The sequence below is a fragment of the Palaemon carinicauda genome, unplaced genomic scaffold (assembly GCF_036898095.1).
Source record: "Palaemon carinicauda isolate YSFRI2023 unplaced genomic scaffold, ASM3689809v2 scaffold128, whole genome shotgun sequence".
In the NCBI taxonomy this organism is placed as follows: domain Eukaryota; kingdom Metazoa; phylum Arthropoda; class Malacostraca; order Decapoda; family Palaemonidae; genus Palaemon; species Palaemon carinicauda.
The window spans coordinates 183,346-197,094 of record NW_027168793.1 but is presented as its reverse complement, the minus strand read 5'-3'; the positions used below and the strand labels follow the sequence as shown (position 1 = coordinate 197,094).

General features: G+C 39.9%; 2 protein-coding genes across 2 annotated transcripts in view; one reads left to right on the top strand and one right to left on the bottom strand.

Moving 5' to 3' along the window:
• The window catches only part of LOC137635464 (actin-related protein 8-like), a 140,353-nt gene that overhangs the window by 49,824 nt on the left and 76,780 nt on the right, over positions 1–13,749 (top strand). The window lies entirely within an intron of this gene.
• Positions 1–13,749, bottom strand: part of LOC137635463 (uncharacterized) — a 62,214-nt gene that overhangs the window by 20,315 nt on the left and 28,150 nt on the right. Inside the window, exon 2 of the mRNA XM_068367925.1 lies at positions 12,787–12,892. Coding sequence (XP_068224026.1) covers positions 12,787–12,892 — 106 coding nt within the window. The remainder of the gene's footprint in view (positions 1–12,786; positions 12,893–13,749) is intronic.

Genomic DNA, 13,749 nt, shown 5'->3' with positions numbered 1-13,749 from the left:
AAAGCCATAGTCCTTTGTTGATAGTAAATTTTGTAGAAAACAGGATGTTAAAATATATTTATGATTTTAGTAATTCTAAAAACCTTTTGAAGTATAATAAAGGGATTTTGACGAAGGAAAAATCTATTTCTTGGGAGAGACCTGTGTCGCCCAGTGAAAAAGTCCTTCTTGTCACTTTTCTGATATAAATAACTTCCAAATATACCAGAGAAAGTTAAAGTATGGAATGCAGAGGTTACTACCCTCGCGCGAGCACCCCTAAGGGCGTCGTGTATAAAGAAAGGGCGTGTGAAAACCACTATTCACAGGTCGTCTTCCATTTAGAGTATTCCTTCGTCAATATACACGAGGGGTGAGCCGCAACAGCCGCATCAACCTGAGCCACCCCACCGACGCCCGACACCAGCGCCATCTGACATCCTTCTGTATGGATTTCAAAATTGGCTTGGACAGGAAAGGGAAGGGAGAAACAGGGAAGGGTTTCACCGGGCGACACAGGTCTCTCCCCAGAAATAGATTTTTCCTTCGTCAAAATCCCTTTTCTGGGTCGACCTGTGTTCGCCGGTGAAAATTTACAAGAGAATGCCTTCCAAGCCCATGAGTATCAATTAAAGAGGTAAATGAAAACATCTTAATGCGTGTAAAAGGTTTACTGAAATAATATTGGAAATGGTTGAGTACAATCTCGACATAGAAAAACCAAAGATTTCTTAAGAATAAAGTTGTTAAATATCTAGGAGTAATGAATAAATATCTTAGGAGTAAAGATTATATACATTAATAAACAATACAACATAAGAGTGAACATCGTTCATAATTGACATATCAAAGCATGATACTAGGGGAGCTGAATCCGTTCCACCGAGGTGAGAGGCATCGTGGTGAGAGTGGCAGGTAGAAGGGAGAAGAAAGAGAGTTGGACGAAAAATGAAATTAGAAGGAACAGGGAGACTAATCTGGGGAGATGATACTCCCAGCTGCAATGGTAGAAAATTTTAGGGCTTGTATGTTCTTTAGATAGTGGCATTTAAAGATCATAGGAGATTTCCAACCTGTATACTTTTTAAGATCATTAAAATTCATGTTTTGAAAGTAGTTAATTGAGGTGGCTACTCCCCGAATATCGTGTGCATGAGGAAAGGATTCCGGGTTAGCCTGTTTGATGAAGTAAAGTATTTGCTGTCTAATACCTTGAATGGAGATAGTACCCCCTTGTTCCCTGATGAACAAGGGACCGGAGGAACGTGTGGTAGATCTAGCTAAAAAAGCCCTAAGAGTCACTACTGGACATAGAGAAGCATCTTGTGGAAGAGGGATAATCTTCCAAGGAGACCATCTGTTTTGAGGGTCTTCATTTTTAGCTAGGAAACTTCTATCCGGGGAGAGCAGTACTTCTCCTGACGGGAGGAAATCTAGGTTCTCAGGATTACGGGAGAGAGCTGCTAATTCTGAAATTCTGGCACCTGAGGCCATGGCTGTAAGAAATAGGGTCTTTCTAAGTAGCGAAATGTACGAGCAGGATTCGTTATTGGTTTCTGATGCCAATTTCAAAACATCGTTTAGAAACCATGAGACCTTTTGTGGACGGATATCATTATTATTGCGTAGTTTGTGCAATACTTTCATTAGAAGATTCACTGGTGGAAATAGGTAAATCTTCCAAGCTGACTTGATGTTGGTTAAAGTGCTAACTGTTAGACCTTTGCCAAATAGGAACCTCAAGAAAGAGATGGCTATATTCGGAGACATACGAGCATGGTCTGAACCCTTAGGGAATCTGCTAGTTGTTAATGGCCGAATCATATTGGCGAATTGCCGAGTCCCTTTTGTCTGAATCGGTGAAGAGATCGTTTCCCGGTTCAATGTTCGCGTCTCTACGATCTGCAAACTTCCTGTAGTCCACAAAGTTAGAGTTTTGGCTATCCTTGAGTAATCTGACACAGTGAGTTTTGGATTACTTGAGTCAGTTTGGGGAACGGAATCCGGAAGGGACGGAGTTTCAACTCGAGGAGGAGAGGAAACCACTGTTCTTGGCCAGTGAGGTGGTACTAAAGCCACTGCCCCCCGGAAGGGGCGTAGTTTGTGTAAAAGTCTCATTAGAAGATTCACTGGGGGAAATAGATAAACCTTCTTCTAATGGTTCCTGAGTATCCACCGGAATGAAATTATGTCTAGAGACCATTCCGACTCCAGTGGTTTCGTCCTGGCTAGTGAGTCCACTCTCACATTCTGGACTCCTGCTAGGTGAGTTACTGACAGGAACCAGTTCTTTTCTGTTGGCCAGGCGAAGATAGTGACCAGGATCCGATTCAGGTTGGGTGACTTGGATCCTCCCCTGTTGACGCCGTGTACTACGTCTGTTCTGTCTGACACTACAGTACTCTGATGTGGCTCGACCTCGGAGGAGAGAGTCTCCTCAGGGTCAAGAACACTGCCATGGCTTCGAGAACATTGGTATGGGACTGTTTCATGGCTGGTGACCAAGAGCCCTGAAACATCTGATGTTCAGAGTAATCCCCCCATCCACTTAGAGGCGCGGCTGCATGGATGTCACTTGTGGAGGTGGGAATTGTAGGGGAACCGATTGGAGAGGTTCTTCGGTTCGGACCATGGGCGTAGTCTCATTTTCAAGACAGAGGGGATCTTCGAGACCTAGTCTCTTAAAGGTACTGTAGCTTTCTTTCTCCAAACTCGACTGATGCCTTTGAGTTTGGATTTTAATAGGAGACCCGTTATTGGAGTGAATTGGGGAAGACCGATGATACTTTCTAAGGTTCTTTTGGGTACCTGTTTGTGTTTGAGAAAATTCTCGATCTTGGAAGCTATTCCTCTTACCTTTTTGGAAGGGAGAGACAATGTGTGCTTCGAAAGGTCGCACTGAATGTCTAACCAATCTAAGTGGCCTGATGGTTGCAGGCGAAACTTTTGGAGATTGACCCGAAATCACAGGTTGTCGAGAAATCGAAGTACTTCCTTTGTAGCTCTGTTGCCTTCTATGGCCGACCGGGCCCAAATGAGCCAACCATCCAGATAAGCAATGATCTGTATCTCTTGATTCCTGAGTTGTTCTAGCACTGTCTCCCAGTTCCGTGAATATCCTGGGATCAATGTTGAGGCCGAAGGACATGTCTTGAGCGCAAAGGCTTTCCTGCCTAGGCGGAAACCCAGATAAGGAGAGAAGTTTCAAGCTATAGGCACATGATAATAGTCGTCGGTAAGATCGACAGAGGTGGTGACGCCCCCACAGGGAAGTAAGGTCCGTACCTGAGAGATGGACAACATCCGGAACTTGTCGCAGAGAATGTAAGAGTTTAGCTTTGACAAGTCCCGGTCCACTCTCAATGCCGACAAGCCTTTCTCCGGAATTGTGAACAGGCGGCCTTGGAACTTCAGTGATCGGTCCCGTTTGATTGCTTTCTTCTTGAGTAACTCTGTGGTGTACTCTTTCAGGATGGGAGTGGATTTCTGGGAGAGGGTCACTGGTGGAGGAGGAGGACCTTGTGGCCATTTCCACTTCAAACCTTTAGGGATTATGCTATGAGCCCACGGACCGAAGGTCCAATGGTCTTGAAAGAGGTAAAGTCTCTCCCCTACTGGGACTACCTCGTTGTGAGGGAGTGAACCTAGGGGGATCCGGATGCATAGTCGACGAATCAGAGGAAGACTGTGATGTCGAGTGGGTAACTGACTATTGATGGCAGTGACCCCGGTTCGTTTTGTAGAGAGCAACTCTCTGCTTCTTCTTGAAGAAAGCTTGCTTTTGGTCTTCGACCTTCTTTCTGGCAGTGAGGCCCCATCTTTCTTGGAATTTTGGGTTGCTCTCGTATCATTTTGTAGAACCTTGTTCACCTCCTCCTGAGGGAAGAGGGTTTTACCTCATCAGGAGGAACTATCAGCCTGCTCGATTCCTGTCTGATAGAGGCCTCAGACAGAACGTATTTCCCACAACTAACCCGATCAGACCACCAAACGTGTAGGTCGAATTGGAAGGGCAGAGATTGGTTCTTCCTGAATATCCGAAACAAAGTCTCAGTGGGATAAATCGAGGCTAGGGTCTCCCCGAGGTGGGGTCCGGCTCTTTAAGAGCCGGTATGGCCGAACCTTCTTTGTCAGTTTGAATAGTAAGACCTGTCCATTTATCCTTAATAGGCAAGGCAACAATGAGAGCATCTGTGTGGGGTGAGCTTGGAATTAACGTAACCCCCCAGACCGACAACATCCTGGTCCAGACAGATCGGGCCTGCCCTTTAGGAAATAATACCGTTACCTTCGGTACCTTGTCTAACCTAACCAAGGCATGCTCTTTCAATCGAACGAATCCGTTGAATGGGAATTCTAGTACCTGAGAGTAAATTCTAGGTCCCCCAGAGGGCGGACGTCTATGTCATCCAGAGTTATGGTACCATCTATATATGGAACATGTCAGGCAAATATCTATGTGTTGTTTTTATCGAAGGAGGTTACTTCGATATGCCTGGGGCTGTAGGGGGAGTCATCCGAGTTCCTGAACGGATCCGACTCACCACCATATCTTTGAGCTCCGTCATAGCCCCTTGGCTTTCCCTAGAATGTGTTGCTTTTAGCAGTCACAGATTTATGCAAGGTAACATGAACATCAGGATCCTTTGAGGGTCCTAGGTCGGTGTCGCAGGTAATTGCAAAGCTGAAGGCTCAAAACTCATCTCCACCTTCCTGCCCGTCCATGGGGTCGACGTCCAACCTTAGAGAGGACACTCCGAGGAGATAGGGACCTCTAGATGGAGCATTCCTTCCAAACCTTGATACCCAAGGGCGGAGAGCCTCTCTTGCAGGCCGGAGAGAATCATCATCAGCCTGAAAGAAGTGAGGGGATTAGTGATGAAGGAGAAGACCGTTCTCCTCAATAAGCAATGCATACATTAATCCGGATCAAATTAAATCATCGCCAAAGGATACCAAAAGGAAACATATTAGAACCAACTTACATCATGGGTCCGGAGTAGCGAGGACAGCTCGTAGCAGAGCGTGCATGACTCCGGGAACCATAACATGTAGGCGGACCTTCTGTAAAAGAAAGGGGACATAAGTCTGGATGTTCCTTGAAACTTTGGTTAGTGATCATATTCACAGGCTGGGATCAGCCGTATAGCTAATAAAATGCCTATATTTATGCATATATTTAATTCTATCTATGTATTTCGTGTTCAAAATAGAAATAAATTAATTATGCCTATATTTATGCATATATTTAATTCTAACTATGCATAAATGTGGATAAATATCCATACAACATCATGTTCAAAAATAGAAATAAATTAATTTTGCCTATATTTATGCATATATTTAATTCTAACTATGTATAAATATGGATAAATATCCATACAAAATCGTGTTCAAATAGCAATAAATTTCCACTCAGTACTTGGAACCGAACGCTAGCCCCTTCTAATGAAAAGCCAGGTCGAAACCAACCATGCCATGAGAGGCTATCTACTGTTCCTTGAGACTCTGGTCAGTGAAGAGATGAATCAATAGAATACTAATATCCAGTAACCACATAACATGTAACTATAACCTCATCGGTAAAATAAAGTTAACCCCGGTTCTGAACGTCTGAGTCAGGGGTGGCCAACCTATGGCGCATGCGCCAACAGTGGCGCATTTCATGATTACAAGTGACGCACTATACCCCAAGATAGTAAATTGAATGACTTTTCTTTAAAATTGCTAATTATGTTCATATATTTTCATTAGGACTTTCAAGAATAGCTAGTGAATATTACCAACGCAAATTCAAAGTGTCAGTAAAGTAAGTACAGTTCACTTTGTATTCATGTTAAATCCTTTCCTTTACAGCTAAAACCAAAGATTGGCCACCCGTGGTCTGAGTGATCTCTGTTTCCACCAGAGATCCGGTAAGAAAGGTCCGTCACAGTGAAAACGTGAACATCAGAGGAAATCTAATATTAACCTCAATGCTGAATGCCTGTACGATATCCGGTTAAGCCGGAGATTCGATGAAAAGGACCGTAATAACGATATTGTGATTATTCATGAAAAAGGGGTTCATACCCTGGTTTCTTATCGTCTGATTGATCAAAAAGCTAACACCTTAATATATTAAGAAATTATATTAATAATCAGTAACCACGTAACATGAAAATATAATCTTCATCGGTATCACATTGTTAACTCCAGTTCTGAACATCTGCTTGATCTCTGTTTGTACCGGAGACCCGTGGACAAAGGTCCGTCATCGTGATATCGTGACCGTCATCGGTACGATAACATTAACCTCAATCCTGAATGTCTGTGTTATCTCCAGTGAAGCCGGAGATTCGATGAAAAAAGGGGCCGTAATAGTGTAATTGTGATCAAACATGACAAAGGTTCGTGTGCAAAAGGCCTCAGCCGGAGTCTGAGTGCCGGATTTCACCGTTGCACTCCAAATATCTGACTAGTTCTCACCTAATGAGTATCCATTATAGCGGAGTATAACTCAAGGCGGAGCTAAGGGTGTCGGCATAAAACGACCCCAATTAATGACTCATACACTAACGTAACCTCTTAATAGTGCTAGCTATATTAACAGTAACTACATCAATAAAACGTGTATAACATTAAACGTAATATCATCAACTCGGATAATAAGAGAAGGCATGAATAACTCGTGATCGTAAATAAACGGAAAACGGGAAATCCACCCCTCTTACTCGAGCTAATAAAGAAAACGAGAGAAGGCGTAACTCGTATCTGTAGAACTGGAAACGAGCACTCTATGCTCTCGCTCTCAGGGTTACATAATAAAAAACCAACATCACACAATAATATGATAAGAAAAATAAAAAATTTATTGCTTTTTTCTTAGTAATTGTAATAACCATGAAAGAAGAATAACGACAACGTAACAATAAACAAAGATTTAGTCTAAATCGCGCATCCTGAGGCGAGTACAACACTAACAAAGACTAAATCGCTATTCTTCGTAGGTCCAAATTGGACTTGCTAGCAAATAAATACCATAGTAAAAACTAATAATAAATAATGATACTAAATTGGTCATAAAACGTAAATGATATAACCTAGATGACAGAGTACCAGATGGGCAATAATAACTTGAAAATTTACCGAAGCGAACACAACCCAAAATGGCTGCCGATACCGCGGCAGACCAATCGCTTCCAAAAAAACCACCATACTGGAAACAGAACAAATGCCCGGTACTGCAATAAGCTGTCAAAACAAACTATGGAACTTAACATTGGTAAAGGTGAAGTAGCAACGTCAGTCATGTTGAATTAACGACAAACACTTCGAAAAAACACTGGGCAAGAAAAAAACTCGTCTTTGCGGGCAAGTCCAAATCAGAAGGATGTCAGATGGCGCTGGTGTCGAGCGTCGATGGGGTGGCTCAGGTTGGTGCGGTTGAGACCGCTGTTGCGGCTCACCCCTCATGTATATTGACGAAGGAATACAGTGAACCCTCGCTACTTCGCGGTTCGACCATCGCGGATTCACCACTTCGCGGATTTTTTTCATAACCCATGTCTATACATATATTGCGGATTTTCCGGAAATATCGAAAATACCGCGATGTGACCGATGGTGCGAGATTGGAGAAAGTAAGGAAAATTGAATCATGATTGATTTTCAATATAAATGAAACTTTGAGGAGCAACAAAGATATCATTTGTTAGAGAGATAGAGAGAGGTAAGGAATGGGAGGTAGTGAAAAGTAGCCCACAGAGAGAGAGAGAGAGAGAGAGAGAGAGAGAGAGAGAGAGAGAGAGAGAGAGAGAGAGAGAGAGAGAGAGATAGAGGGGGGTTTAAATGTAATAAACAAAAAAATTTGATAGGTTATAACACATTGGTGCTTATGTAATATCAACTGTATACTGTAGACGGTTTGAATAAGTTAAGAAATGGTATAAATGATACTTTGTTAGTGTATTCGTACACACTCAAGAGCGGCAGCTAGATGACAGCTGATCTAATCACAGCCAAAAGTAAAAAAAAAAAAAGTCAACAATACTCGATTTTTAAAACACACCCGAAATTTAAAAACAAAAGTACAAGCTTTCTTAATGTGCAATTAACTATTTAAAGAGTGGCAATTTTCTAGAATAAAATGATATTTCCCAAAAAATAGTGGTTTGCTGATGAAATCGGATGCCCTATTTTTAGCTATGATTGAAATGGATGTAGACTCGGCCTAATTATTTCGTTTCGTATTTAATTGACACTAAGAAAACTAATTTTAGTTTCTTCATCTAAATGTAAGTATTGTATAACACGAAGAGAGAGAGAGAGAGAGAGAGAGAGAGAGAGAGAGAGAGAGAGAGAGAGAGAGAGAGAGAGAGAGAGAATGAATCAGCTGTTGTAATCAAATGGCGTGTTTTTGTTTCGTGAGAATTTCATCACCACGACTTTAACAACAACATACTGTACTGAACTTTACAGTATTATACAGACTACTGTAATATGATAAAGTAAAATATTTGTAATCTATTTTATATGAAATGGGGCTATTTTTGTTTTGTTTAAAATTTACATTTACGTATGTAAAAACAACTCTCTCTCTCTCTCTCTCTCTCTCTCTCTCTCTCTCTCTCTCTCTCTCTCTCTCTCTCTCTCTCTCTCGTAGATTGTTTTCCTGCTTTGCTACGTATGTATGATTTTATATAGATACGGTAAATAATATTTGTAATAACATATTTTATAAAAGCTTTTACTGTAATATCATTATTTATCACTTTCATCATGCGGGTTAAATTCCTTAGTTTGTTTACTGAGCGTACTTTATGACGCCGTCGTTTCAGGCGGCGTCATAAAGAAAAAAATTTCATTTGGAAGTCCTAAGAAAAATTAAGTAAAACATTAGTAATAACCAAATCAACATACTGTACTGAATAATCAATATAATTGATGCAAAAACTAACCTATAAACAGATGTGTAAATGCGTCTGTTTCTTCATTAGGATCAGAGATAAACGTAAACAAAACATTGGTTGCCATTTTTTATCGTGCTTTTTGGCGTGTTTAGGAAACGCCTTTAATATTTGTGCCTGTTTTAGTTTAGGGTACTGTATTACATGCATTAAGTGTTCTGTACATTAAAGGGTAGTTTGTTAACAGTACTACGTACAAGGGAAGGTTTTAAAAGTCTGAATATACATGTTAAATAAATAGGTAAATATGGTGTTACTACTTCGCGGATTTTCACCTATCGCGGCCGCGTCTGGAACCTATCTACTGCGATAAACGAGGGTTCACTGTACTCTAAATGGAAGACGACCTGTGAATAGTGGCTTTCACACGCCCTTTCTTTATACACGACGCCCTTAGGGGTGCTCGCGCGAGGGTAGTAACCTCTGCATTCCATACTTTAACTTTCTCTGGTATATTTGGAAGTTATTTATATCAGAAAAGTGACAAGAAGGACTTTTTCACCGGCGTACACAGGTCGACCCAGAAATACTGTATATGAACATTACAGTCCCCCTTAATGAGATAATGTCTCGACGTAGTTGCTTGGCTTCAGCATAGAACATTATGTTCCATGTTGATGCTTTGTGGCAGGCAAGAGGGCTCTCAAACTGGGGAATTGGTGTTTCTTTCATTACCTTGACTCAGAATCTCTCGGATGCTTTCTCTCTTTCTGGGTATTGCTTCAACCTCTTTGGTATTTTATCATCTGTCTCCCACAATGCTGTCCGGCCTCCCTTCTGCTTTTCTCTGTCTAGATCATTGGAAAAGGATACCATTGCTGAGGTTTTGATTATTTTTAAAACCAATTACAGGAGCTTTAATGTTTTTGTCAATTACCCAATAGTATTTGGACCTCAGAAATATCAATATTCTCATAATGAAGTTCTCTGCTACCTCTTCAAAGGAGCTGGCCCATGGATTCCAGCTAATTTTTAGTGGTAGTACTCAACATTCTGACTGCTTTGCCTGCTTCTATGATTAAAGTAGGACAGGTGCAATTTTTACAGTTCTCTCAGTCCCATAAAGATGGTTTGGCTTACACATAAGCCACTAATCATAGTGGTACCATCCCTTCTGGTTAGTGTAAGGAGTGCACAATTGGGAGTCTGCTCTAATTGGGTGTCATTGGGAGAGGAATCAATTCCTCGAAAGGTTAATAAAATTTCCTTTAAGGTGTCAGACACTAAAGATTTCCTTTTCCTTAGTCATGTTTTTTGTTTTGTTCATTTTAAATTATTCCCTCCTCACAAAAATTAATAACTGCTACAGTTTCCCCTTCCCTTGGATCCCCTGACGAGCTGCTTTCTGTTGACAATCTCTGCCAATTTGTCCAAGGAAAATTCTGATGACAGCCTAGTCACTGAAAATGATCACTCCTTTATTCATGCCTTATAACACGGTAACCTATAGTCCCATCTTTCCCAGGACTCTGAGAGGCTAATAATTTTGGCGGTAAAAAATGAGATATGAAGGTTTTGTATGTTGTTGGTATTTCCAGGGATATAAATTACAAAATTTGAACGTTAGAAAATTTCATGGAACCCTCAAAGCAGCATTAATGTCCTGCTGCAATGACTCCAACTGGTTTACTCAGCTTCCCTGGGTCCTCCTGTGATTAAGAACCACTCCTAAAGAAGCTCTAGATGTCTCGGCAGCTGTAATAGTTAATGACAACCCGTTGTCGTCCCTACTAAATTTTTTCCACTTACAATCTCCTCCGATAATTTTCAGCTCCTACGTCACATTGTGGGAATATTCACTCCTTGCCAAAAGACTTACAAGCCCCCAGCGAAGTAACACAGACGGACAGATCTGTACTCAGCAGCACACGTTTTTTTACGTAACGACACTAGCAAGCCACCGCTAATGCCCCATTACACAGGCCCTTTCCTTGTGATCCATCGTACACTGAAAGCACTCTTAATGAACATTTGTGGCAAAGAAGACTGGGTCTCCATTGATCGCCTAAACCCTGCATATCTCCTGCCAGATGACCAGCCTACAGTACACCTCTTTAGAGCAGAGCACCTTATTTCACATGTATGTAATTTTGAAGAGAAGCCATGTACCGCACATATTCCTATACACTCATACACTGTAACGCTTTTGCTTTTTTATCTTATCACTCGCTCTTCTCTGCACTGTTGATAGACCAATCTGTTTAAGCATGCTAGCTTGTGTTTTATTATGTTTGAAGTTTTGTGACCATCTTGCTCACAAGTCCTTGTATATAAACTTGATGATTATTTAATTAAGTTTAGTTGCGTTCCCCTTGCCTTTCAGTTGTCACCTAACTGCTATCTCTCACAGTAATGAAGGCACGAGTGTTAGTATTCACCAAACTAATGTAAACCTTTGATGCGCTAGTGGCCAAGCTTGCAAGGGAACAAAAACATACTGTTTACAGAATTATGATGCAATCGACCACCTTTAACTGGTACATCACCAACAACAATAAAATTCAAGAAAATGTATAAAACGGCATTTGCCAAAATACGTCGTTGCTTAAAAGCGCTTACTCTAGCAAGAGGTGGGACATAAAGATCCAGACTACCTACTCAGTCGTCTGTTTCACTATCTAGTGTCTTAAACAGAGACTAGGAATGTGGGACTGCACGGGTATACTATCTTAAGGATCTAAGGTAATAAAACGGATTTTGACGTTGGAAAAATCTATTTTTGGGTGAGATAGCCATGTCGTCCTGATGGAAGGGCCCTTCGGCAGCCTCCTACTGTATAATATTTCTGCGAGTGATATTACAAGAGAATTGCCGTTGGTTATCATGGGGTTCTAACCCCTGGAACAACTATCCGAAGATATCGTGTATAATCAGGGGCATATCCGTAGATAACCAAAGATATCTCTTGATACTCTACGAGAGAAACTTAACTTTGTAGTGAACATTGAGAACCCTTACTAAAGGAACTCTTTGTGTGATTATGACCACTAGATATGAGACTATGGAAATCGGACTAATGTAAGCAACTGGACAGGCAAGTAAGACTTACAGCATATAAGCAAAGACTCCTTGACATTCCAAAAATAACAAAGGAAGTGATAAAATGAGCTTATAAGGCTCCTCACTTAACAAATTGGCTGGTAAATGATTATTGGTATGTCGTATGATCTCAAAATATTTTCTTCCCCTTGAACTGGCAATTCATTTCCTTCCGTGGCTGTTATGAGAATCAAACGTCAACTGTTTTGTGTACGGCATAGATGCTTACTTCTGTGTGATGTACGCTTTCCAGTTCCATAAACACTGGAGCTTGAAACATATTCCCTCCAAGAGGACTGGTTAGTCATCATGCTCATCGCAACTGTTATTTAAACACAGTTCTTTCCCTGAACAGGAATGCTAATAATTCCAAGGAAGAACACAATTAAAACATATCAATACTCATCAATCTGGAAGGGGGATGACTCTTAATCTCACTGCAGTGACAGAATACTGAAAACCATAAAACAGCTGGTGTTCCTTGTCATTAACAGCTAGTTGTTTCATTACTTTACTAGGGGCATATACCTTTGTTTTTAAAGGAAAGAAAATAGGAATTTTTTTTATTAAATTATTAAATAAACCTTGATAAACTGGTTTTCTAGAGAGCAAGCAATATGAACATAGGGGAGGTTAAAAAAAGATAACAGCTTGCCATTACAGCTATGATACATATATTCCACATTTATGTAATCATTTTATGTTTTAAATATATTGCCATTTCTGTAATCATTGTATATATCTGATAAAGATAAAGGTCATTAGACTTGAATATTATTCTTATGAATATGCAGATTCACAAACAGTCAAGTATACTAACCTTGGTTTAACATGTTGTAGAAAACTTGCTACCGAATGTGGATAAAATTGCTCCTTTGAATGTAGCCACACGATTGGAGCCCACTGATTCGCTAGTTCCTGATATTCTGTAGATAAGTTATTTTGTTTTGAATGTTGTTGCAGAATTATACTTTAGTGATGATATTTTTTGTTTCAGGTTAGTGTGTTACTCTTAGAGAAATATTGCAGTTAGTAGGTAAGTGTGATGTGTTTTACAGTATGTACATATAGTTAAATATTTTGAACATTATTTTTCTCGTATTATAAAAAAATTAATTTATTGCTGATATTAATTTGGTATTGGAAAATTATTCATTTGAATTTAAAACCAAGGAAGAATGCAATATGTGTCAAATTACAAAGACAAGCCTATCATTTGTGTACTAAAAATAATGAGCACAAGACTTACGAAGCAGTGATATAGTATAGTCAGGGCTGTTGGAGAATAAAATAGGTGTTTGTTTCAGATTGTTTCAAAAGCACTAAATTTGGAAAATATCATTCTCATATAGACTATTGATTTCTGCTTGGAGTCAAGACATTTGAGGCCTGTGGGAACTGCGTAACACCGAGATGAAACAATAAATGCCATCTCTTGATTTATTCCAGTATTTTTCAATTATAGGCCATTAATTTTAAAAATCATACAATTTCAGCAGTTTTAGACCTTTCGATGGATTACAATATCAATAATTTTTAGCAGAATATAATAAGAGAGTAACGAAAAGAGACATATAATAGATTTCTATATGAAAATAGATGGATTATACATTAGGTAGGATAGCATTAATATTTTTATACTTTAATCTCTAGAAAATAATTAAAACTCAAAATTACTTTATAATTTTTTAAATGTTCTTAGCAGAAATATTGCAACTAATATAAATTTGTTTACTAGTGTGGGTTTTATAATATTGTTTACAATACTTCAGAATCAATTTAT